At 39.6% G+C, this 26,558-nt stretch overlaps 1 protein-coding gene across 1 annotated transcript in view; it reads left to right on the top strand.

Annotated features, from left to right (window-relative positions):
- Positions 1 to 26,558, top strand: part of KIAA1598 (KIAA1598 ortholog) — a 55,608-nt gene that overhangs the window by 4,101 nt on the left and 24,949 nt on the right. The window contains exons 2-7 of the mRNA XM_010286505.1: positions 3,250 to 3,310; positions 7,865 to 7,959; positions 10,091 to 10,259; positions 13,536 to 13,633; positions 14,604 to 14,685; positions 17,331 to 17,425. Of these exons, the coding sequence (XP_010284807.1) occupies positions 7,873 to 7,959; positions 10,091 to 10,259; positions 13,536 to 13,633; positions 14,604 to 14,685; positions 17,331 to 17,425 (531 nt within the window). The 5' untranslated portion in view covers positions 3,250 to 3,310; positions 7,865 to 7,872. The remainder of the gene's footprint in view (positions 1 to 3,249; positions 3,311 to 7,864; positions 7,960 to 10,090; positions 10,260 to 13,535; positions 13,634 to 14,603; positions 14,686 to 17,330; positions 17,426 to 26,558) is intronic.

The raw sequence follows: 26,558 nt of genomic DNA, 5'->3' as shown, positions 1-26,558 counted from the left end.
GCGTATCAGTTCTCTTGTGGTAGAAATGAAACTATTGCCTCGTATCTTGTGTACAAAGAAGGCAAAAATCTGAAATTGAGTGTGGTCAGCAAAGCTCCTGAACTTGCTCCTGCAAAGATGAACTGTAAGGAGTTGTTCACAAAATTAATTTTGGAAACTGAACTGTCTTTGCATGCAATAAAAAGACATGCAGTGTCTTTTTATTGCCAAGAAATTATCATTAGCTCCTATAGTTAGTTCACGACTGGAATGGGAATATTGTCTGTTACCTTTGGTTTTTTGTTGGGATAATGGTGATATAAATATTAGATTAAAAATATAGTAGATAAAATGGTATAAATGCTTATTTTCCTCTGCAGAGAGGCTGGAACTCTTAACAAAATAAAGCTAAAGCCAGAAAATTGACCAACAATCCAGGAGTTACAGACTTTTTTTTTTTTTTCCATTTGAGGGTACTCTTGAGTATGGTGCTATCTGTTAGTACTGACAAGGGGAGACTTAGTAGATACTTGAAAGCTGTTTCTCCTGAAGAGTTGCATGCATGTGAAAAGTGAACAGTAGATTTTATAGTAATGTTATGGTATTTGCCTTTTAACATTTACGATTGGTGATATTCTTGTCAATTAGCAATTCTACTGTGTATGCCTCAAATTGCTTTTTGGAAAAGTGAGGTGGTTGTGAATTTTAAAGGCTTCTGTGCAGCTTTTTGAGAGCAGCTAACGCTTTTAAATTTTGATATTTTGAAACTTTCCTGTTTTACAGGTAAGGTAAATTTATTTTAAGGGGTGACAATGTTTTTTATTATGAAACTTAATTCCTTCATAGGAATATTTTGTTTGCATAACTTTCCAGTTTGAAACAGTATTAGTAGTTAAAGACAATCACAACTTTTTCGAAATCTTAGGTAAATTGGAGATAAACTAGCTTTTTTTGTTAGGACTTGTAACAGCTCTGCTTGCACGGGTCTGATTGCAAGACAAAAGGCAAAGTGTTTTCCATTGATCATTTCAGCAAGGGCAACAATCTCCCGCTCTCCTTTTCTTCCTGCGCTTTCATTCTGAAGCACAGTAGCAGCAAAAGGAAAATATTCAGAAAGCTGCAACTGGGAGTAGGAATTGCTCTGCAGAGACCCAAACCTACAGACCCTGATTGCCCAGAGAAACATGCGTAGCTATCAGAGTGGCCAGCTTGCTGTGGCCAAAATGGAGCGCTCTCTGCAAATAGCACTGCAGGTGAAGTGGAATAACTCATTTAACTTCCCCTTTTGCTGCACAGGGGAAGCTGTTACGCCTTACAGCGTGGCGCTGGAGGATTTCAGAAGTTTTTCCTGTCGTTGGGGTAGGGAGCATACCACATCCTCTACATCAAGGATTCCATCAGTAGGAAGGTCTCTTGTTGACTTCCACAGGCAACAGATCAGATCCTTAAGACGCTAATTTTCTTGCTTTTTAAACTGAGCATTAAAAGCGCTAGCTCACTTAATGTGCAGTGGGCTGAAAGCTTGCAGCGTGCAGAAAAGTCCGTGGGTGAAGTATGCCAGTGTGGTTACAGCGTGTCTCTTGTAAAATACGAAGAGGCAGCTGCTCACACTGATCCCCCTTTTGCAGTGGAGCTGTGCTCTGCAGGAGCTATCAGAAATTCTTTCTGTGTCTTTTACTGCCTTCTGCTCTCAGATTGCACTTCTGCCAGTAAGGTAAGGCAACTTTTTGCTGGGGAAACTGAGAGGGAGGGTAGCAAGCGGCAGGATTCGTACACAGATTTCCCTTCCCTCCCTCTCCTGTGCAAGATTCCCTAAATGGCTTCTTTGCTAACAGGGCCAGAGGAAATGGTGAGTTCTTGTCCAGTGCCACTCGCTCAGCATGTCTTGCTCCTTCTGCAGCTCTTCCTTGTTTCACAGACCTTTACAGCAGCTGGTGACTGATCTGTCCCCCTCCTCAGCTGCTGTCCCTTGCCTCATCACCCCAGTGCCACAAGAAGAGAAATTGCTTGTTGAGTACAGCTCCTTTTGCTCCCACAGACAGCCATCAGCAGTGGCTTCCAAAGCCTGTGTGGAGGCTGCCCCTGAGGCGACACCAGTGGCATCCTCTCCTTGCCCAAGAGCAAATCCTTCTTTGGGCCTCATCCAAGGTCCTCCGGAGTTGACAGAAGGGCTCTCTTGAATTTGGCTGCCTTTGAATCAGGCTCTCCCCCTTCTTGCTACTTAACAGCAGGCTCCTTTCCCAGCTAACTCAAAGTGGGTCCTCATGTGGAAAAACCGAAAATCGAGCAAAATAATTTCAGGTTTTTTTCCCAGTCCTCTTCTGAGGACCGATGTCCTTGTAACTGCAGTTACACTGTGAGGAGGTCAGTCACACAGATCTCTTCCCAAAAGCTAGCTCATGGTCTTTCGTTGATTTATTACGATGAACATACACAGCCGCATGTGAGGAAGGGTGTCTGGTATGCCGTGTGTGTAAGACACGTTGTGTGCCAGTCATACTTCCCCCCGGGTCATGTGTTTTTCACAGTGTGGTTAATCACTGACTGTGTCTCTTGGGAAGTTTACTCATTTCTTTGAGTTCTTTGCTTATAGAAGGGGTTTTCTTAGAAAAGTCTATTTAACGTCTTTTTTATTCTTTCTCTTTGAAGAAACCTTTCCATCATGATTAGTGATTGCAGCTCTGTGTAGCAGTAGCATTAACCCTGAAATTAATAAAACTGGGGTGATGGGAAATCCTCAAAGTATGAAAATGAGTGTCTTCTCTTCAAGGCTAAAGATTTCTCATGATATTATGAAACTGAACAGCATGTACCTGTTTATTGGCTTGCTTTGAGGTTTTCCTTGCATGTGGTGGGTATAGAAACATAGGCCTCTCTTCCAAGTCTATTTGTTTTAAAGAACTTAAAGCATAGACTTAAAGCATATTCTTGACATGCAAGGTATTGCTTTTACTGTTGTGTGGAACATGGATGACTGTTTATATATTGGATAATGTGGCTCTTCTAAAATATTTTCAGAATTGCTCTGAATTGGAACCTAAAATCAAGTACAACTTGTCAGTTTGGTTAGGAAATACTCTTGGTAATGAATTTTTTTATGCATAGTTTCCATCAATCGTACATGACTGAGAGAAAAAAAGAAATAATGCTCCATAGGCTTCTGTATGCTATTGTGCTGGCAATTGATCTTTGTTGATTTTGATGTTGTGACTGACTGCTAATTAAATAACTGGGATCAGTGTTTCATTTCAATTTTCTCTTTTCCTGCAGTGTGACAAAATCAAGCAAGAACGAGATGAAGCTGTCAAAAAACTGGAGGAGTTTCAGAAAAGTAAGTTAATAATGTTAGTGGTAATTTTTTGGTATAGGTAGTTATGAATATCATTCTGCATGCTCTACGGCAGCGTTAAGAATGCTGAGATTCAGGTCCACTTTCTGTTTCTCTTGCAACCCTTGTTTTAAGGAGTTAATCCAGTGAGACTTTGACCATTGTCAACCTAACTGCTGTCACAGCATTTATGTGCACTGACACAAGTAGCCATTCTTAAGGTGCAAAGCGGTAAAAATACCGTGGTACAAATGCAGCGCGCTCTCACCTGGATTCTACAAGCAACTTTTAGAATATGCTTGGATTGAGTGGGATTTGACCCTGTTGCTGAGATTGATGATAGTAATAATAACAATAACAACAGTGAGAAGAATGGTAATTTTTTCATGAAGGAGGAGTAAAATTACCTTAAGCATAGACACACCAATAAAGGATTTTAGGATGAGCTGCTGTCTCTTGATAATTTTTAGAGCAAGTTCTGTCTTGTCTGGGCTGTGAGAATGTCAATATTCAGTTTTATACTTTTATGGTAATGATTCTATTGAAACTGTATGGTGTCTGGAAGCAACAAAGCACATCTAATGGGAGTGGAAGTATCCTAGTGGAATAGCTCCTTAGAAGAGACAATTACAGTAGGATTGTGGTCTGGTTTGTGCCAGTATGGTGAACTGCACCACGAAGCATCAGAAATGTGGATGAAGTTAACGCAGGAGAAAGAAATCATGTCTATACTTCCGTGTGACTGTGTTAATAGAGGAACTTTCTCATTTCTGTTTTTATAGGCGAATGTATCTATACATATCATATGTATCATATGATACAATTATAGAAAATAATTTAAAATCAACAGGAATCATCTACTGCCTTAAATGATCTTAGATAACTGTTCTGTGAGGGCAGAATGTTCTCTAAGAAGTCTAATTCCTCTAGAAAAAATTGCAGCCTGTTTTGTTTTTTGTTATGATACAAGGAACACCAGAGTGTGGCAGAAAATGTCAAGTAGTTAAGACTTAAAATTTGAAGTAATATTTGATGTTGTAAAATTTTATAGGTTTCTTTTATCTTCCTTTCACATTTTTAAAGGACATACCTTGTAAACATAGTGATAAAATGCCAGGAATATTAGGATTTTAAGGCAATAATAGAGCCCATTATTTAAACGACAATATAAAAGGCAATTATATTGATGAAGAGCTACATCGGCTTTGTGTCTGTGAATAAACTTGGCCTGTACTCAGCTTCTATTTGTTCTCCTGGCATAAACACATATTGTGTGTGATTCCAGTTTAATGGGGCCCCGTTTGTATGCCAAGCAGCTGCATTTTAGGCCCTATTGCGTGATTTCATAGCTCTCTGAAAATTGGTTCTATTGAGCACGAGAGATAGAAGGTGGTGGTGGGGGGGAAAGCTTCAACACACAATCATTTCTTTTCAATTGGAGCCAGCAAGGTTGATGACAACATGACCATTGTGTTATAATGATAAGACCACTAAGGATCTGTACCTCTCATCAAGGCTTTCACACAACAGCAGATACAATTTAATTCACTGCTCTGTCAGCAGTGCTGATACCATTATGCCGTCTGTCTCCACAGTTATAATCACTGTCCTCCGAGAAATGCAGTTGAAATGATCTTGAGCAGTCAAAGAAACTCTCAATTAAGGCTGCCACTTCCAATGTGTCAGATTGTGTCTTATGCACTTGGTACAATTTTCACTTCCAATCCTGTTTATTTACAATGTCTACCAGTAATTACGCTTAACATGTCATTTAGTGAGGGTGCCCCTGCCAAGGAGATTGTTGGGTGCTGCAGTACCATTGAGTGGGAGTTTCTCGCAGTCAATGCCATCAGCGGCTTTTAGTCCCTGATGGGATGCAGTAGTAATGTTGATAATGCAAGTATCGTGCTCATCAAGTCATAATTAGATGCCACTCAAATGTGCCACTTGTAATAACAGTGTTGATTCATGTTTTCTCGGTGACTGCAACTACTAATTAGTTAAGTGGTTTTTGGTTGGCCTGCATTTGCTGCGGATTATTATTACCCCTGAAAAAAACTGTCAAGGTTAGAGATGTTTCAGGCCACTTAGCGCTGCTTTATGAATTTTAATATTGACATAATAAGAACTTTGGACAGACTTAGGAAATAATATATTTTTGTATTTAATTTGGAAAGATTTTTTTTCCCCTGAGTTAATCATAATTGCAGGTTAATTAAGTTTAAATGAACCAAGAGTAATCCCTAGTTCTGCCATGTGAGCCCAATCCTTGTTTCCTAACTTTAGCCTTGCTTGAGGGCATTACATTTCTGTCTGTAAAATGGGAGCAGCTCTGTATCTCCACTGCTTCCTCATCCTGCCTAAAGCATTTCATTGCTCCACTTTCCCAGAGCTAGGTAGAATAAGACAGGAGAGATGTGAACATGGACTACCTGAAGCTTTTCCTCTCTTGAATTAAATGTAGCAGCTGGTATGGCACACTTGGGGCAGACAATTTCTCCAAAGCCAGAAAAAATGCAAATAAAAACCAACCAAAGAAAGAAATGTGGTTAGAAGACTTCATATGAATACAGTTTTTGGACCAAGATTTCCCAGTGCTCTGCCCTGCTCTTTTATTTTGGCTGCTCATATTTTGTAGAACTTTTCTTGCACGCAGCTACTGATTTGACAGCAAACTCCAATGTACTGCTGTTTTCCTGTGTTAGTTACTAAACTATTAGTTAATATTGACAAAGTATCAATAAAGCTGCATAAATAACACTTGTTAACAGCCTGCGTTTTCCTATCCTGAAGTCCTGTTTTGTAGTTACTAAGATGACCTCTGGGTATCAAAGAGAAGTTAAGTATCTCTCCTCAGTTTTTAGTCCTGGAAGAGGGCAGGCAGGATTTCTATCCAGTGGTATGAAATCACTAGGTTTTAAAGCTTATCTTCATGAAAATGAAAGGAGATAGTAGCAAAAGTCCTTCGTGCTTGTACCATATTCTGCTAGCCTTGTTCTTGTTGCAGAGTATTGTTCAACTGTGAATAGTCCTTTCTGCACATTGAAATCCTGATATTGAGCTGAAAAGGAATCTGCGCCATGAAATGACTTTCAGAATTAGGGTCCAGGCTGCTGCTTAGCATGAATAAGGGAGCCAGGAGCCAAGGAGGAATTGCATCAATGAACAAGGTGCTAGCCTGAGAAATGGGAAACTGTTGTTGGGTTTCCTGCTTTACTCCAGATCTCCTGTGCGACTTGATGCTTGTCACTTAGAAGATGACTTTCAGCATCATGACTTTAAGTACCTGTGCGCTGCTGGAAGTTAAGAAGAATTGCAAGTGAAAATGCATCTGTGCTTTTAAATATCCTCTAACTCATAGTAGTTTCCTATGTTACAAAATAAGATTAGTTCCATAACTTTTTGGTCACTCTAGGAATACTGCATATCTTCGATATAGTGATGTGTACCCACTGCGGTAACAGGGATCCTGTAAGTGCAAAGGACAGATGTGTCTCTTGCTCTTCCAGCTGTGACATCAAATACAGTAGCACAGTCAGGTATTTCAGATGCAGTCAGACAACTCGCTCTCGGCCCTGGTCTCATGGAAGATTGTGTGTGTCCATGTGTGCATGCTGGTGCCTGAATCTGTGTAGGACTGTGAAGGCAGGATGTAAGACCACAGTTATTTTATGGCTTGCTCAAGCACAGAGAGACTTGAAAGAAGCAGCAATTTGGACATTCCAGCTGTATAGTAATACAGAACTTGGGATGTTCAGCTGAGGTTGTCAAAAATCAGTCGGTGCAAGCAGTGTTGAGTTTCCATCAGGATTGCATCCATCAGGGTGTATCTGAGCTGCTGCAGCTAGCGTTGAAGCTGATGAGGCAGAACCAGAAGAAGGAACTGTGCTGTGCTGATGATTTGACTTCAGTGGAGTTTGTACTGTAGGAGGCACTACAAATACAGAGGCTTTGGTCACGTTTGAACCTAGTAAACTTGCCCTAGGCCTGTGCCACATCCTGCCATCCTGCAGCTTCTTGTACAGTGTGTTTAGCAAGTGTGATGATACTTAAAATACCATATAAACATGAAGGCTGGAAGGTGAAAATAATTGTTGTAAGGCACTGGAGTTAATCTTGCTGTTTAAAAATATCAAGGTTCTGATCTTCTGAAAACAGCATCCATATCAAATTTTCAAGAGGATTGTGATGGCAATCTGAAGGGACACTCCTAGTGGTCTGACTCTGATTCCTCAAAGGGTTAATGCTATAAGGATGGTGAATGATGGTGGTCAGGGAGAGTCCTGCTGGCCGCCTACTTCCATAAGTTTATGCTCAGTTCTCCACTTCCCCCTCTAATGCTGCAGACGTGGCTTGAGAGTTGCTTAAAGCAATGAACGAGATAGTCAATGTTCATGGAGAACATTGTCTGTCCATGGAGATTATCTAAGCACATACTTCCTTGTATTTGAAATGCTTTCATAGAAAGTTAACAGAAAAACATGCAGTGTTTCTGATCATGGGATGCATGTGTCAAATGCAGGAAAATACTGACTAATTTTTAAACTCTTCCCCTAGTTTCTCACATGGTTATTGAGGAAGTAAACTGCATTCAGAACCATCTTGAAATTGAGAAGACGTGCCGTGAAAGTGCTGAGGCTTTGGCTTCTAAGGTGAGAAGAATTATGGTGATTCTGTTTCATCTGATTTCTTTTTTCTTTTTATTTTTTTAATTGATATTGTATACGTGTCACATATATATTTTTGTATAATCTTGCATATCTATGAAATTGTTTTGAATTAGCAAAAACTGTAAGCCATATGCAAGATGCAAAATACAATTCCTTCCTTTAAAGAAAAAAAAATACCCATTTTAATTTAGTTTCTATTTTGGAAGAGTAAGTCATGGACCAGCATCTTGATATCTAGTTTTTATATGCATTTAGGTTAAATGGAAAACAAGTTTTAGAGCTGTCCTGTGTGAGATATAAAACAATAATGAGCATTTCAGTGTCTAAATCAAATGGAAAAAGTCAACCACTGCATTACATTTCAGGTGATTGTTTATGAAAGCAAAGCGAGGGCAGGGGAAAGGTGACCTCCGCTGCTCTGTTGATTGCGTCTAGTCTGATGAATTTAGCAAGTGTGTAATTTTCTATATTCCATCTCATCAGAAGTGCATTATTATTAAAGAATGTTTTTATCTCTCTGTTATATATTTTTGGTTGTGTAAAATGCATCTGAGCTACTTCATCAGAAAATGGATTACAGCAATTTTGAACCAAATTTCATTAGCAATGCTGACTGCCATTTTTTTCTTTTCTTTTTTTTTTTCCCCTCCCCACCCCCTGCCCAAAGTACATCCTTAGATATGGTAAAAATCACGCCAGCAAGAAATCACTTTAATTTAGATGCATTAGCAATGTACTTTCTGGAGGTATTTATTTAATAGTTTGCATAATGACACTATATTAGAATTCATAAGATAGACAATCAGCATATAACTAAGGAAATGAATGTATTTATGCAACTTTTCTTCTTCTCTGCACTTTTCCTGTAATGCACGTACAGGGGCAGTTCAAAGACTAGCTCTACCCTGTGGGGCTACTTTGCCAAAGCTGATTTGTTTGTGCTGTGAGTTGACTAAATAAGACCCCTTACACCATACTTCCCACTTGCTCAGTTTCATTCTTTGGCAATGAAATGAACACGTTCTTGAGTAAGTCTCCTGTAGTTGGGGAGCTGAGGAAAGGTGGGGATCAAAGATGATTGATCAGGGTCAGCCTAACTGTTCAGCACGCATTTTATTTCAAGGTAAATATTGGACTTCTGAAGTACACTTGACTTTAGCATGTTGTACATTGTTGGTAGAAAATTGAGCCTCATTCTTAGACGTGAATGTAGAGAGTGCTTGGCTGGTGGGTGGGCAGTCACCCCAACATATGCCTGAACACCCTTGAGACTGTGCTGAGCTTGCTGAGAGCTGCTGACATGCGGTGTCTAGATGCAGCACAGTGAAATAAATGGTCAACATTTACAGCAGTCTCTGTTCAGTTTTTCCTGGCACCTTGAGATGCCTTACAGAACCTTTTCTATATCGTCCACCAAGAGACATGTGTTTAATTGTCCATCCCAGAGTGGTTTCTGACTTGTGGTTTGACCCATAAAGAATTGGTTTATGATACAGCCTCCTTTGTATGTACATTGACTCTACAGCAATAATTGCTGAGAATTGAAAATAATTCAAAAGAATTTTGAGGTAATTCTGCCCTGACTGGGAGTATAGTAGTTGTGGTGTTTGTAGTTTATAAGCAAAATAAGGACACAGGAGGAGGTGAGAGAGTTTTTATTTGACCAGTTGATATAGATGGCAAAACCAGATGAGCTTTCAGGAACACAAACTCTTCGTCAGGTCATTCAGTTAGGGCTCCTATTGATGCTGGTACATGCTTAAGGGTGAGGAGCTGAAGCAGCTATCACAAAGAATGCGTAGCATTAAGTAAGTTTGATAGTTGATTTGATTTGAAACTATCTGGTATTTATTAGTCATAAGTACCTGAGAGGAAAGAAGGGCATGGATGAAGCATCGTGTTGAATTCCAGCCTCCTCAGAGGAAAAAAAGGACAAGCTTCCCATCTTCAGACCATTTTGATGTTGAATGGAGCATTTGATCTAATGTTACTTTGTGATCTTTGTTTCATAGATCTTTTAATGGTAAGAGAGAAAAAAATAGTTTTTTTTCTTGCACAGCAGCTTAATGACAGACTAACTAACTTCTTACTGTTTGTGCTTCTCAACTTTCAGCTGAACAAAGAAAATAAGACATTGAAAAGAATTAGTATGCTTTATATGGCAAAACTGGGCCCAGAAATTATCACTGAAGAGATTAACATTGATGAAGACGATTCATCCACAGATACAGAAGCTAACTCTGGATCATGCAATTCTGTGCATTGTCAGCAGCAAATAAAAGGTGAGTGTGGTTGCTGAGCCTACACCACCACGCAAGGCAAAAATTGTCTGAAGAATGGCAGTATTGGTTTGGACCAGAGATCTGTCTGGCTCAGAGTCCTGCTTCTGAGAGTGATCATCAAAGGATTTCCAGGAAAGACTAACAATATGATGGGCTTGTAGTGATACTGTGTAACGTATATGGTTGGATATACAGCCTGCAGAGTCAGTTACAATGCAACAGGTAAATGACATCTACACAACTAAGAGAGTTCAATGTTACTGAGTCAGTGAAAGAAGTATTTCCTCAGATCCTTAACAAAGTAAAAGTTAAGCAGAAGGACAAGGTCACCATTGCTTCAACTGCAATGTCACTATTTCAAAGCTTGAGAGACGGGACTCTCCCTTCCTATTTCCATTATGTACCTTTGTCTGCACAAACTTCATTCATATATTTCTGAGCTATTACCAAACAAGCAACTTAAAAAGGGACTGTTGTACTGGGTAAAACAGCAAAGCTTGGGAACATGGGAATACATTGATAAGAGAAATCTGTGCTTTATTAAGAAATTCCTGGTTCTTTTTGGAAAACCAATTTCTATTTCTGTAATCCAAAATCTGATTCCTTTCTTGTCTAACTCTGTGATGAAGTCATCATGATTCTGTATGTTGTTATATCATAGTATCCAAAAAAGGGAATGCCCACATACTGCATTTGGTGACAGAGGGATTAAGTGGTTCACTTTTTAAAAAAACCAACGACTTGTAACTTACTCTCAGAAAAAAGTTAAATAGCAAATGATGTCTTAAGTATGGCTTTCCTGAACTTTCAGCCTGACATTGTGAATTGTTTTCTGTTTCAATGCAGCAGCCTCAATGAAGTGGTACAAAGTATCACTGAGGAAACAGAACAAGTGTTGTAAAAATGCTTTAAGAAAATCGCACTCAAGAAATAAGATGTTGTAATACTCTTCTATAATAAGCAGTTTTTCATCCTACAGATGTAGCAAAAGAGGCAGAGAACGGTGTGATCTGTACCATGCAACCCATCTGAATAGGAAATAACACTCTGGAGTTTCTCCTGTCCTTTATTGGAGAAAGAGGTCAAGAATAACTTAAAGAGAGCAAAGACTCTGGCTGTAGATGGTTAGGAGAGTAGCAGGGTCAAATAAGAGAAATATTTCAAGAAGAGCTGTGATGTATATGCTTTCTGTCTTGATGAAGAATTCATTAAAGAATAAAATGTGCCATGTTGTAAAGGATTTAGAAGTCCTGGCTTCTGCTCCTCTCTCTGGCCTTATTAAATGCTAATGACGTTACTGTTACAAGTGCTGAGTATTTTTAAAAGCATTGGCATCCCATTTGCTATAGGAGAAGATATTCCATCCCTGTGCCTGGAGAGAAGCGTGTGTGCGTATGGTAGCAGAGTGATCTGTCAACATATACCAAAAGGCAGCGTTAGGGCTGTGTCCCTAGCCTAAGCCAAGCTGCATGGCATTTGTCTTCAGGGAAAAATCAGAAGTTATATCTTGGATTACCTGCTAAGTGAAGGACCCTATGCAATGAAAGATGTGTTTTCAAAACTCCTTTTAATGCTTTGTGGTGTTGCCCAAGGTGAAATCTGCTCTTCTATACATGTTTATAATTCCAAACAATTGTGTTTTGTGTTGGGAGCCTTGGAATTCTTTTAGCCTTCTCACCATTCAACAAAATACTGGGTGTTTCTTGGAATGATTCCTTCGCTCCCACCACTTTTCTGTAGGTACAAATGAGGTAGTATAGTCTGAGGCTCTTTGATGAAAACCCTGTCATGTATTAAAGGGATAAAATCTTGTCCCTCAGATACCTTCCTCTATTTCTGCTATCTCATACATTAGAGAAAGGTGATAGTAAACCTGTGGTTCCTAATGGAAGTGTAAAGTGGTCTCAGAGCAGTACCTGAAATTCATTTATAGGTTTTAGGGTTTTTTTGGTTTTTTTTTAGCTGACCTTTTGGTTATAACAAGAACTGAAAACTCAGCTGTGTTGGTCAATCAGTTTTGTGCATACCCTTTATCTGAAAAGAAACGTTTCTTGTACACATTTATAAAGATTTAGTTATACGGATATGCTTTCTTCTTCTTATGAAGTTGATCTATGCACTGTAAGACCTGACTTAATCCAGTTACCATAAATTCCAGTGAAACTTTTTTTTCTTATTAATTTCACTGGAAAACACAAATCCATAAATCAGATGATTTGGTTCAAGAATCTTCTGGGAAAACAAGTCTTTTTATTTACTTTAGAATGTGTGTGTCTTTAATTTGGAGGAAAATAAATCTGAGGCTCCTGAATTGGGAGCGGGTGGCTAAGGTAGAATCAACATTTTCAAGATGTGAGACCAAGCAGAATGACATCCAGGATGTCATCATCATCTGCAATTGATTAGCAACAATTTTCTCAACTCGTGGCTGGTATTCAACAAACAGCAGTGCTATGAAATACTGGAAGCAGGTGGGGAATGAGAGCACTTACTGAAAGCTAATATATATCAATAAATTTATATTTCTGTGGTGTTTTTATGTTAACCTAAACCTTGATATATTATGTATGCAAACTGATCTCCTGTTAAGAAGTTATTATAATCAAATGTTTTATTCCATTGTGAATTTAATTTATTTCATATTTTGATAATTAAGGAACAAAAATTCCGAGGGGAAAATTACAAGCATTAGCTCTTCCATCAGTAAAGGTTATATTCTGACTCTGTTCACATAATGTTACAAAGACTATAAATTGGCAGCTGTTCAGGACAATTTCTTCAGTGAAAACCTCCCAAGTATTAACTGCCTGTTGTTTTGTTTATTTCCCTTGTGACAAGAACTCATGATCCAAAAAGAATTGAAGTGCATTAATTTGTTTTAAAGGGGGCCTATTAAAAATTGCTTTCTGCTACCCCTGTACCCGGGCCTCTGTGATGTGACAGTCTCCTGAGTAGAACTCAGGATACTCTGCGGTGGCAGGGTTGGCCCCTGTATAGCAGGAAATGAATCATTCAGAATGCAAATAAAGACAGCAGTACTGAACAAGGCAGCTTACCTCGACAGAGTAAATCTGAAACTGTGGCCCAGTTATAGATCTGTTACTTGACACTTATGCAAAGTTCCTAAATTATTGAGGATGTACCTTGAATACAGCTGAGGCTTTGTGTGCAGTTAGGGTGTTTTGTACTTGATTATACTTGCATTGCTATGACATTTCCTTTGTTGTTTTCTTCCAAGAATAAAATATATTTTTCATTTCCTTCCTCAAACTGTAGAGCTGCGAGATCAAATCGTATCTGTTCATGAGGAAAAGAAGACCTTAGCCATTGAACTGGAAAACCTGAGGTGCAAACTTGTAGAAGTAATTGAAGAAGTATGTATTGTACCATGGAAGGCGAGACCACGTTAGTGTATAGTCAGTACTTTTTGTATCTAATTTTGCTAAAAATGCTCAGTTGTGAAGTTAATTGAATACTATCTAATCGCAAGTCCTGCCAGCCTGTCTGTATGATGCACCACTTAGGGTGTATGCCTAGAAGGGGCCTTCTACGTCAGAGCCCAGTCTGCTGCTGTTGCTGGCACATGAGTTTCCATCATCTGTTTTAATGCCCCTATTATAACTCTCATTTCCACTTCCTGACAGCCCCCCACCCATCACAGCCTGCGGCATTTTTATGGTTTTCCTTAAACCTGTGGATGTGCAAGAAATACTTCTGGAGAATGTCCAGTTGAATCACTAGTGCTACTTCATTGAGCATATCCTTGAGTTTAGCTATTGGCAGTGCCCTGTCATGGTAATTAGACCAGCAAATTGGCTTTTGGAGCCAGCCGAGTTTCATTCCTGCTTGAAAGCTGGATAAGCCATGTACTGATGCAAATCAGGACTTAGTGGCTCTTCCTGGCTATGCAACACTTGCATTCAGAAAGACACAGCTGACAGCTCTTGGACAATAAACAGAGCTCAGGAAAAAAAGCGAAACAGCAGCCTGACTATATTAAAACGCAAACCGTCAAGGGCAAGCTAGTAACTTTTCAACCAGGTACTATGGCGCCTCATCCTGAAAGGTTCCAAAGATGTTATATTTGCAGCTGTGACTGGTATGTGCCATGAGAATGGGCCATGGGAGCAGCCCCAGGTGAAGCGTTAGTTCAAACCCTTTAATGCCATCTGTTATGGGGTCAGTAAGTTGGGGTAAAAATGCTTTCCATCCCACTGGAAACCCGAAGATCAAGCCAAACTTAGGAAACAATTGCTGAAAGCAAAATATTGCTTGCATTGTCTTGCTATATGCCTTATGTCACTAACTAAAATACTCTTATTTTTGATCTTTACGCTTTTCTAGGTGAATAAAGTGAAAGAAGAAAAGGCTGTTTTGACAACAGAAGTTAATAAGCAGCAAAAACTGTTGGAGAAATGTAACAGAGGTGTGTGGTCTCAGCAGGTTCTCTAACAGTTTGCTACATCCTTTGCAGAAGCTTCAGAGCTTTTATGGTGTAGTACAAGGAGTAGGTTACAGAACAGTGACTGTGGTCCGGATCTGACACTCGGCCTTGTTGCTGCAGCCAGTGCATAAGCACATGGACTATTCTAGACTGTCTCTACGCCAGGAAAATGGGACAGTGTAAATAGCAGGTTGAATGTGAGAATAGGAAAACTTTTTGCTCTGTGGCACAAGTGGCAAGCTAGGACAGGAAGGCAGTCCTCCATGGAGATGGAGTTTGAACCTTAATCTCCTGTTTTCCTAAATCATTACATTGCCTTCCTTTTAGTTGGGACACAGCTAATAATTCTGAGTATCTAAAGACTTGGGAACAACCTGTATGTTCAGAGTCTGATGAGAAAAAGGCAAGAGTGCTGGGAATGAGGTCAGTAGGATTTCCAAGTTATGGAAGGAGAGCAGGGACTTTCCTTTCCTGGAAAGAGATGAGAAGTGAAACCAGGGAAAGTCTAAAAAGAGGTAGGGCTCAGAAAAGGAAAGCTTTTCCTTAATGAGGGTGAGTACTTCCACAAATAGTTGACCAAAGGTAGTTCAGAGGGAACGGTAAAGATTTTAGTGCCTTGGCTTATTGTGCCATTTTGTCTTGTTGCTGATTCAGCCTTGTAAAATTAAAAATTGCTTGGTTAAGTCTCGTTGGCTGTTTCACATTTTCCTGAAGTGGAAAACAACAGGTCTGGCCTCTAATGCCTGCCTATCTTGATACTTTACTTGTTCTACTTTCCAGAGGCACTCAGTTATTTGTTCAACAGCACCTTAACAATGCATCCTGGAGGTCTTCAGCCATATTCTGAGTTATTTTGATTTATCTTCAAGTTGTTCCTCTGCAGTTGTGTTTTACTTGCTTACCTAGGGAGGAAAAATAAAAAGTTTGTAAGACATTTCCCAGAAATTCTGAAATGTTTGTCAGGCAGTGGAGGGAATGGCCAGGGCTGCTGCTTTTGCACAGAAGGACCTGTGGAAATAGCCGCAGCTAAATAGTGAAAATACACAAGAAAAGTGCAGTCTTTTGGATAGGGAAGATTCCAATCACGCCATGGCCTTCTGCCAATAATACTCTCTTTTTCTTTGTAAAAAGTATACAAAATCAACGTTGTCCACATTTTCAAGGAAACAGCTGAGTTTTGAATTACAGAGAAATGTATGAACTTTTAGTGGGAAATTATTTTCTCTCTTTTCCCTTTGCTGTCCAGTGGGACAGTGTCTTCTCTGAATGCTGCAGCTGTCTCAGCACAGGGAGAGGAGGTTTGCACAGTAGGGTGTATTCTGTAAGCTTCCACCAAGTGTTCCACTCATCATCATCTCTTACCTCTTTGATGTGGCTGCATTGCTTGAGTCTATGACAGGCAGTACTTCAAGACTCTTAAAACACCAGATTTTGGGTAGGTTGATTAGACAGACCAGCTTGAAGAAGCTTTTGATGGGATAGTGTAGCAGATCAAATGTTTCTGAAATGTTTTCTGTTTTCTAAGCCCAATAAAAAAAGAACAACCCATTGTTTCACGTTCGTCTGTTTTCCAGGAAGGAGGAATTATACCAGGTTAGGTCCTAATGCACAGGCAACATAAAGCGAGATTTTTTTTGCATGCTTGAAATGAGCTTCCAACATATCTATTCAATACCTACTGTATTCTGTCTCGGTGCAGTACTGGCTTGGAGCTGTGTAATCAATACATTTCAGTCAGAGATGGTGAATTTATCTTAACTTTTTAAGTGTATGGGTTGGGTTCTTTTTGTGGTGTTTGGTTTTTTTAACATGATTTTGAGAGTCAAGAGGTCTGTGATGTATATCCCACGCTCTGAAGTACCACTCACTGTACATAGCTTTAAAAACTGTTATGCTCATCTCCAAAGAAGCCAGGAACTTACGTAGGACAGTGTTAGAAATGCAGTGTCATCATCCTGCAAACTAGTCTTCAACCAGTAAGAGCTAAAGCTTATGCAAGTGGTCACTGAGACATGTTAAAGGTAAATGATACTTGAATACTTCCAAACGATGCTTGCTGTCCTGGATTGAGGCCTGTTCAGAATTTTTTGGAATTCAAAATTTGGGGAAGCATGCCCCGTGGTTAGCTTTAGCCTGGCTTTGTGAGCACAGTTTAAATACAGGCAACACAAAATTGCACTGCTTTCTTCTTGAGGCTTCTTTAAATCTCCATTTTAAAAGGACCCATGAAACCTAACTCAAACCAGGCAGGCAAATACAGGTGCCTCCAAAATAACGTAGTGATCTTTGGTAGGTTCAGCAAGGCTCTCTTAAGGCTTTGATTGCTTGCACCCAAAGAGGCAAAATACGGTCTGTGCTACATGTCTGCTGGCGTTTTGAGTCTGGGTGGGAGGAGTATTACTCTGTTCTGAAGATCAGTAATTGTGCATCCGTATATAGTGAGGTTTGGAGCAAACAGGACAAATACTGCAAAGGGGACTGTATATGGAAATATGCAAGTTATACCTTCATTCAAGGATTCATGGTGCTGGGGAATAACAGCTTATCTGCATAAATCAGGCAGTACTTTCATCTTATTTGGATCCATTCCACTTTTACTTCTAATTGTGTTTTATTCTTGTAAACAGTATCTGTGCTGGCAGTAGAGGAATATGAAGAGCTTCATGAAAACCTTGAACTGGAAAAGAACCTGCGGAGGAAAGCAGAGTCGTTTGCACAAGAGGTGAGTAGTCAAGAAAAAGGGATCTTGTAAAATGAAAGCATTGCAGCTGGGAAAAAACCTACCAGCTTAGATGACTTGTTTTCGGTTCCCAGCTCTTGTACAAAAGATGTCTTTGAATGTCCACATACTGCTTAGCCAGCATCTGTACTTCATCTGTAAAATGGATTTACTATTTCAACAGCATTTATAAAGCACTTCAGAATTATCCATGCCATCTTACCTCTTTTCCCCTTTTTTAAAGCAAAGCTTTAAATTTGTAATGAGCTTAATCAGCCACAGTATTTCAATGTGATATATGTAGTGGTTGGGTCTGGGAAGGATTAGTTGCCTTTCTAGGGATATAATTTGAAGCACTGTGTTTTTCCTGAAAAATATGTGTACTCTCAAAAAAAGTGTTGCAAAATACAATATTAGTTGAGGTTTGTGCAAGTTTGGCTGCTACTTAACATACGCCTTTTGAATAACATAGTGCAGGGAGCATTCAAGCTGAAAAAAACTGTTTCTGTGTTCTAGAAAAGGTATAAATTCCCAAAGAGGAAAATGAGTTACTGGGTAGCATTATGGAAGGGCTGGTGGTTGCTCTAGTGGCTTGTGACTGGCAATGTTTGCCTTAGAAAATGCTGACAAACTCTTTCATTCTGTTGATAGACGGAAGCCCTATAAAATAATGAATTTGTTTTTGTTTTGTTTTTGTTTTTGTTTTTTTATGTGTGTTTTCTGTTTGCACTCTGTATTTTGAGAGCTCTGCACTTGGGATATATTTTCAAGCTTTTCTATCTGAAGCCATGCATCAATGTGTGTTTTTTTTTTTTTTTAATAAAAGTTACGCTTCCTAAGTAATCATTTTTCAGGGAGCTCAGGTTTAAAGAAAGCTATTATATATGAAAATTACGTGAGTCATCAGTACTGAAATACTGTAAATAAGGGAAGCATCTGATGTGAAGTGGATTTTAGATTTTGAAACCATGGCTGCCAGCAAGCAGGTATTTAGCCTTCAGGAAGTCAGCTTTGTCTGGGTAGAGAGCTCTCTTGCTTTTTGTCTTTGCTGCTGCTATTTCTCTCAAAAAAAAAAATTAAAAAATATATTTGGTAACTCCTGTTTGTTTAACTGCATTCAGTCAGTGATGCAGCAAGGGCATCTATGTATTTTGAACCTGTATAGAAAACAATGAGTAGCCTTACTGTGTTCTGTTAATCTTGTGGGGTTTTTTGCTGTGTTTTTGAGTGTTTTGGGTATGAACAGAATCATACAGCAACAGTTCAAACAAAATTAATTGGGAGGGGGGATGTTGAGATAAACTGTAAACAAATTTGAAAATCTGGAAGCTAGGGGTGAGGAAGTCGACCCTGATGTTGCCTGTACATATTCTCTTGTGCCTAAGAGCTCGCTCTCTCTGTGCCATGTACAAAGGTTGGAGAACTTCAGGGCATCTGGGCCAAGGGTACTCGTCCTCCTTCTCCTCATTCCACCTTTTGCCACTCTTTCCTGTTCTTTCCTTTCCAGGGTCACCCTGTTGACCCTTTGGGAAACCCATTGAAGGAGCTAACTTGGCAGAAACCTAGTAACTTCTAGGTACAGATCAATTTCTCTTTCTGTTAATAGGAAAATTTGCATTTGGGTAAGAGGGCTGGGTGCTCACCCTAAAGGGCAAAGGTATTTGCAAATTCAGGTTTATTAAGCTTTGGCAGATACGCTTTCATTCATACAGGTATATGGTATAACCTAGCTTTAGATAAACTACTGCTTGTCAATTCTACTACTGAAGCTTCAATCATTTGATGAGTCAACTTGTAATTGAAGTAAATTTAAATTTATGTAACTTGTATATATACACGTACCTGCAGTGTCCTGCCTTGTGTTGTCAGTATCCCTGCCACGTGTTGAAAATGTAACTGTACTTCAGGCAAAGCTAAAGCAGCTGACACCTTTCCCCCACCAAGGGAATAAGAAATGATGGAAATTAAAATTATTTACTGATTATTAAAATGTCCTGTTAACTCCCAACACTTAAGTACAGAGATGGACTTTTCAGGATGCTGTTAGTCAAGAGATGTAGGAGAGAAATCACTCAAGAGGAATGGTTTTTGAAATCAAAGAGACTGCACATGCACCCTCCTCCAAGCCCCACTTTTGCAGAGCTTTGTGGGATGGAGCCCAAATTCCTCTGCAGAGCAGAACTGGACACCTCCCTTTGCCAGAGCTTCAGTGCCATTGAGCCATTTACATTTTGATCAAAATGTGGGTTTTCAGAAATAAATATGAGATCTGCAAATTCCATTCAAATTTATTAAAGATAGAGGCATTTATTAGTGACCAAAAGTTGTTAAACAAAATATTGCCTATGTTTATTAAGTACTCATTTGTATTTTTTCAAGATTGTTACTAGTCTGTGTTGCAAATTGTTACCGTCTTGCAACTATTTTTAAATTTTTGGAATCCTGGATCTGTTCATTGCGATGCTTTTATGATAACTATTTTCATAATGTAGTTTTTTTAAACCTCCTGAGATTGTGCAGGCATTACTGTTTTATTAGTGGTGTTTGTTTACTGTAATATCTGCAGAACTTATTTTCAGAAAATAAGTTTCTAAGAATGTTGAGCATGTTCATTTAGCATGCATTATTACAGTATCTGTCGTGTGTATCCTACCGTTGCTTTGCTTTATCTTCTGAAGTACAGAACAATTATGTGCTTCTGTTCATTACCTGACCACAGAAGGTTGTGCATAAAGATCTTACGTCTCTCAGAAGTGAGTAATTTATAAATGCGTAGTTAAGCTGGTTCCTGATCATAAGAGTATAATGTGATTCTCTGGGCCTAGAACGTTGCTTCTGTTTAGATTCATAACTGTAATATTCAGGCACCTATACATTTTGAAAGATTATATTTAAAGTACTTTTTGTGTTTGAATAACAAACTGACAGGCAAGCTGTTACGTACAATCTGAAAGAATTGCTGATTATTTGCAAATACTTACTTCTTGGTTTTTGTCATTACTGCTGTCTTTTCTGAAAATACGGGTTCCTGTTGCAGATTGACAGCATAGCTCTTCAGTTGAGGCTGTTCATTCCATGAAGTTCTCCGGTCCAAATGGAGACATTACAACACTGAGCTTCAGGCCTGTGTTAGTCTTTCCTTTGTGTATCTACTTCTCTTCCTTTTGTATCATGCTACTCGGGAAGATTTTTGGAAAGTTTTCTAACATACAGGAGCATGTGACAACAAAGGCATTGCTCAGTTGTGTTTGGGGAACTGGTAGCATTTCAAGTGACTTTAAAATTCTGTTATCATTGGCCTGGTTTCACACTGATGGTGTCCCTTTAGTGACCTAAGACATTAGAGAGACAGGCTCTGGCCCACAACGGCAACCACAACAGCAAAGCTTTATGCACGGGTGAGGTTGTATGAGCGTCCTGTCGCATGGATCATGCCGCAAGGTCGCAGCCGTGTTTTGAGAACTGAGGTCTCTAGGATGTGCTTACAGAGGCTGTTTGGATTACGCTACAGATGTGCAGGGATTTTCTGCTTTCTTTCATCAGCCACATGTTTTCTCTTCCCCTCTATAACATTTCTTGAAAAAAAAAAAAAACCAAAACCAGAAAGTCTTTCTGGATTTTTTTGCTTGAGTTTTGCAGAAGCCACAACGGTTGGTTGTGATAAGCGGCACAGTGTTGAGAGAAGGAATAGCTTTGAGTGAAGGCAGCGCTGCACGTTGAGTGCTTTGTGCTTGACTTGTCTGGAGCACTTTGAGAAAGGAAACAGGCTCTGAGTAACGCAAGTATCACCACAGCACCACAGCATAGACTTCTGAACAGCACATTTTTGTGTCTCCTATTACTGTTTGTGACATGTCAAACAGCCTGGATGTGTCTTTTAGCTCTCTGAAATATGGACTTACTGCTTGTGGAGGGGGTTGTTTGGTGGGGGGCACGTTGTCTTTCTAAGGGGCTGAGGTATCTGAAGCTTGCCTTAATGCGGGGAGTTGGCCCATGTATTCACACAACCCCCTTTCCCCATAGCGTGGCTTCATCTTTTAGCTTTGCCCTCCTGGGGTTGCATTGTGGCTGCGATGGGAGGAGACCAGACGAGTGGCTGGTGCGAGCTGCTTTTCCAAGTGATGCCCTTTACGTTGTGCCCTTCTGACAAGCGAGGAGGATTTGCCACAGAACGTGAGCAATTGGGAGTGCAGGTGTGAGAGATAATGGGCGGGGGAGCGTGTGTGCAGAAGCGAACGCAGATGGGGGGAGAGGAAAGACAAGGAGCGAGGGAGGGAGTGAGCAAGCACATATAGGAGTGAGCGAACACTTGAAAATCAGAGCTTTTGATTAAAAAAAAAAAATCCAATATGGCTTTAATTATAGTCATGCTGCTGGCACCACCATAATATATATTTAATTAATCAAAAATGATCCAACTTCAAACATTAGAATTCATTCTCTTTAGAGGTTCTAAAGAAACTGAGTAAATATTGTCAGCCGTGGTGTGGAGAGCGGGAAGGAAAAAGAAAGAGGGCTTGAAGTGAGTCACAATCCATTGTGAAAGGTACAGGAATCTGCATAAAAGAACTAAATAAATAGAGTGTGTAAGGGGCGGGGGCATGGAAAAATCTCTACCTACCTGAATAAAACAGGGCTGTTAACACAGGAATCTTGGCAAGCTTAACCAGAATTCTAGTGTCATGTTTTAAGAGACACTTTTAAGATCTCTCAGCTCTTTGTGGAACAGTTTATAAGAAAACAAAGGCAGGCAGAGAGTATCTTGAAGGCCATTGCAATAATATAGAGGCTAGCCCTGAAAAGCGCTCTTCTACAAAGATGAGCAAAATACAATACATACAGCCAAAGCAAGCCAAAAGGGGAGGAACATGGTGAGAGAAGTAAATTGAAAGTCTTAGCGATGTAAAAATCCCAGGAGTTTAACAAAATAATCTGGCATAAATGGTTTATTAAGCATACATCCTGCCTTGCAACAATATTTTGTAAAGTGAACAGTTTATTACTGTCGTGTGGGCTGGCATGGAGACAACCCCTGCACCTAAAGTTACTCTGGAAACCTCCTGGAGAAGCAGCAGTGCGCTCTCAAAGTTAGCACTGAGCTGCTGTTTTCTGTCCTCTCTACCTTGGATAAATAGAAATGAAGTGTCAAACTGCTGAGCAGGCTTGTTGGGGTTCCTCTCACTTTTGAGGCTAGCACAAGCTTGTTTGCAAAACACACAACTGGAAAAAAAAAAAAAGAAGGGTTTCCCAAGTGTTTATGGTTATCTGTAAAATAGTTTGCAGTCTGAGAGGTTGAAAGGCTGTGTTCAAAGGAACTGTGATCTGGATGGATTAAAAAAATAAAGTGAATCTGTAACGTGCATCGTTCATATTTTCCTTGACTTTTCGTCCAATTCTTAATACTTATGGACACATTAAAACAGCGTACTATACCTGTGTCTGTGTTTCCAAGTAACTATTACACAGCAACATGTTGGCTTTTCATGTTTGTCTGCATCCCATACCTGGGCCACTGCACAGCTGACACTACTTAATCTGGGACTGAATCTTCCCTTATTGAAAATGATAGCCACCTTTTATCTTGATAAGACTTAGGAAGAATTATTGTCATTCTTAACAGATGTCTGCACTACTCATGAGTTGCGTGCAATGGATTTGGTTATCTCGATGACGTGAGCTCCCAAAGAACTCTTCATCAGATGGATTTGTGACCTTTGGGGTTAATTTGTGAGGACTTTTGCATTAACGGGCTAACATCTGTGAGTGGATACTGCAAAACCAGCACTCACGAGGCAGCTCTGTGCTTACAAGTACCACACTCTGTGCATTACCAAGGGTAGTTCAACAGCAACTGGTATCTGAAGATAATTACTTTGCAGTCCAGCTGACTGAACTGGGAATAATAATTAAAGAGAGATGATAAGTGGTTAGTACTCGAATTCTCCTGAGCTTGAATGTTACCACTTTTCAAGCATGATGTAACACTAATATGTTTCATCAAGCTTTTTCCCAAGAACAGGCTTGTGAAATGGTAACAGATGTGTGCTCTAGGAAACTATCTCTTTGGTCTCGCTCTCTTCCCCCCGCCTCCCTTCTCTTTTTTTATTCAGGCAATTAATCTATTGGGGAAAAAAAAAGTGAAGAGGTTTCCTCCTTTTTCATGTGGTATATGATCTATTTCTGAATATATTAGATGGTATCTAAATGTCTAAAGGCTGTGAGCATTATAGAATGTATCACTATACTTCTACTGTGGCAAAAAGAAAACCATTAACTGTAGGGAATGAAGAAATAAGTAACAATAGAGATTATTTTTTTTCCCTTTAATTTGGGCCTTGTGCAGTTATGCCTCATAAGTGAAGAACGGGTGCTGTAGTTTGACAAACCCTTTTGTACAGAACTGGCTGGTAAAATAAATACTGTATTTTTAAGGAAGCCACAATGCTGATGGGGATTCAGTTTTATTGCACTGAAAATACATGCTCCATGCACCTCTGTGGTGAGAAGCAAATGATGGATAAGAAATAGGGTTAACTTACCTACTCCAGTTGCCCTACTCTGAGTAAAGTAGACTTCTTTTGAGATGACTTACTAATGCTACATCTTGTAGCTCTTTAGAAATAGCCCCTTCAGAAGTTGTCTGCAATTAGCCAAGTAACTGAAGCAACTGTATTGTGTTTTTATTAGTCTAAAATTGATGCAGGTCTTAACAACAACTATTAACCATAAAAGATTATAAATTATCTAGAGAGAGAGGAGTGACTGCTGGCTGCCCATTACTATGCATATGTCCTTTTTCATGATCATGGTGCTCAGTTTTCTGAGGCAGTTTGAAAATCCAGCTAGGATTAGTCTTTGGCTCCTCTGAAGGAGGAAGTCTATGAAGGTCACAGCACATTGCCAGAGATGCGTCGCTCTGGTTTTCCATACTGAGCGTTAGGGGTTTTTTTTCTGGTTAAAGAGAGCCTTGGCCTGTGCCTTCCATGCTGTTTGGGTAATCTTCTCTTTCTGTCTGACATGACAATTACTTTCCACAGAAGCAGTTCCCAGGCAGGGAAGAATATAAGCACCACATACAAAATTTTCAGATCAGAGTAATGACACTTAAAATTAAGCATGTGCTGAAGAAAGTTTTCTGGATTGTGTCCTAACTGCAGAACCCATTTATTTGTTGTAGTTTTTTTTCCTGAGTAGCACTTCAGACACCTATAAACCCAGTAAACCAGAAGGGATTTGTAACTCAAATGAGGCTGATGTGAAGTGTAGAAAGAGCATTTCTAGGTCCGTGTCCAAACTATGGGTGTGTTTTAATAAGATACATCTGTTTCTTGACTCTTCTATCAATAAAACCCACCAGCCATTGTTTCCTGCCGTAATATTTATATGCAGTGAAGCCACAAGCCCAGGTGTCCTTGATAACAGTACAGTTAAGCTGTTACAAAGTAGAAGATATATATTTATTTTTTTCCTGATTAGCCATTGAACTAAAATCTCCACCTGGATTTATATTTTAAACTGAGTACCTCCTGAATTTAGAAGCCACTTAGTGCGCTGTCAAGCCATAATCAGACAAGATCACTCTGTCCCCTCCATCACATAAAAATCCTTCAAACAGCCTGTTCTTTTGGGGAGATAAAAGTACCTTGACCCTACCTCTGTTGGGACTTATTTCAAGTCTCAACACAAGACTGTAAGGCTTCATAATGCAAAAGACATCAGCTCCTGTAAATTGTGACAAATGTAAATGAGTGGGTTACCACTGCATAAGGAAGACTTACTGATTTGTCACTAGGATGTGGAGGCGATGGAGCAGTGCTGCCAAGGATTGAAATCGGGGCCAACTGCTCAGTTGACTGATCTTCTTCTCTTTTCTGTTTGAGACTTCCGAAGTTCAGCTCTGCCTTGCTATGTACCTTTTGTTATTCTGTTCATAGTGGGTAGCGTTTGCCACTGGTTTTCATTTTACTTTATGCAACCACTGTTTCCCGTATAATAACAGTGCTGCTGTATTGTGCCATTCTTCTCCCTTCAAACTGTAGTTAAGACAAAAAAGTTATTCCACATAGTGAGTACCCAAACGATGCATAGATGGATATATAGTGACATACGAATATTAAAGCATCTCCTTTAGCTTCATTTTGCTCCTGGGAGAGGAGTTAGTTGAAAAACATCCAGTTATATCCTGAATGCTACTTAAACAAGGATCGAAGCTCCCAGGGACTTGACACTAACAGAGTTGCTTTCTAACTTTTTTAATGAGGAAGAATTCCTTTTTCACCTCTGGTGTAAACAAAAAACAGCTGCAGCGAACACTCTGTAGGGTAATGGTTAGAGCAGGGGTCTGAGAATGAGGTGTGGCCCCATCAAGGTCAAGGGAAAAACTTCTATTACTCTCAGGATTTCACCCCCTTCCCTTTCTCCCTCCTCAGTTCTTGTGCAAACTCTGCTGATGGAAAGTGGCCAAGTCCCAGGTTTCCTGCACTTTGGAGCTTCTGTTTGTAAACTCACAAGGGAAATATAGGTATTTGGTTTGCACAACAGTTGGAGATTTTGTAAATGAAAATCATGGAAGTAAGCAAACTATTGTCCTTCGTGATCTGCCTTTAGCTGCTGTCGTGGTCTCCAGTAGATTCCTCCAGCATCGACTTAGGTTTCTAGCATTGATTGGGATACTCTGCAGATAATTGTCTAGCAGGTGGCAAAGTCGGAATTAATCCATCAATTGGTTAAATTCCACGTAGTCCAAATAATCCTCTTAGCAGCTGTTTTGCCCTTTCGGCAGTCACTTTAATGAATATTCAGGGTTGTACAGGCAGTCAAGCTTCTGCCCTGCTGATGCAGTGAGTGACTGTATTAATTTTAAATTTGAATTAATTTCTAAGGGTCTTTTTTGTCCCATGTCAAACACACAGAGCAACCTCTCAAAAACTTGCAATCTGTTCATCACCAGCTCTCTTTCTGCTTTATCTGCCATGACATCTTGTCTGGTTTTGGAATATGCTGGTACTTCAAGGACATGTGTAAGTAATGTTTGAAATGGATGGGACTCCCCACGAGAAATTGATTTCCATGTATCTGATTGCAGCATTAAATTATAAGCAACAAAAGTTTTTTTTTGTGATGGAGAAGACACTTT

The sequence above is a fragment of the Phaethon lepturus genome, unplaced genomic scaffold (genome assembly GCF_000687285.1).
Source record: "Phaethon lepturus isolate BGI_N335 unplaced genomic scaffold, ASM68728v1 scaffold29864, whole genome shotgun sequence".
Taxonomy (NCBI): domain Eukaryota; kingdom Metazoa; phylum Chordata; class Aves; order Phaethontiformes; family Phaethontidae; genus Phaethon; species Phaethon lepturus.
The sequence above is the reverse complement of the archived record's forward strand: the minus strand, read 5'-3'. Positions and strand labels throughout refer to the sequence as shown.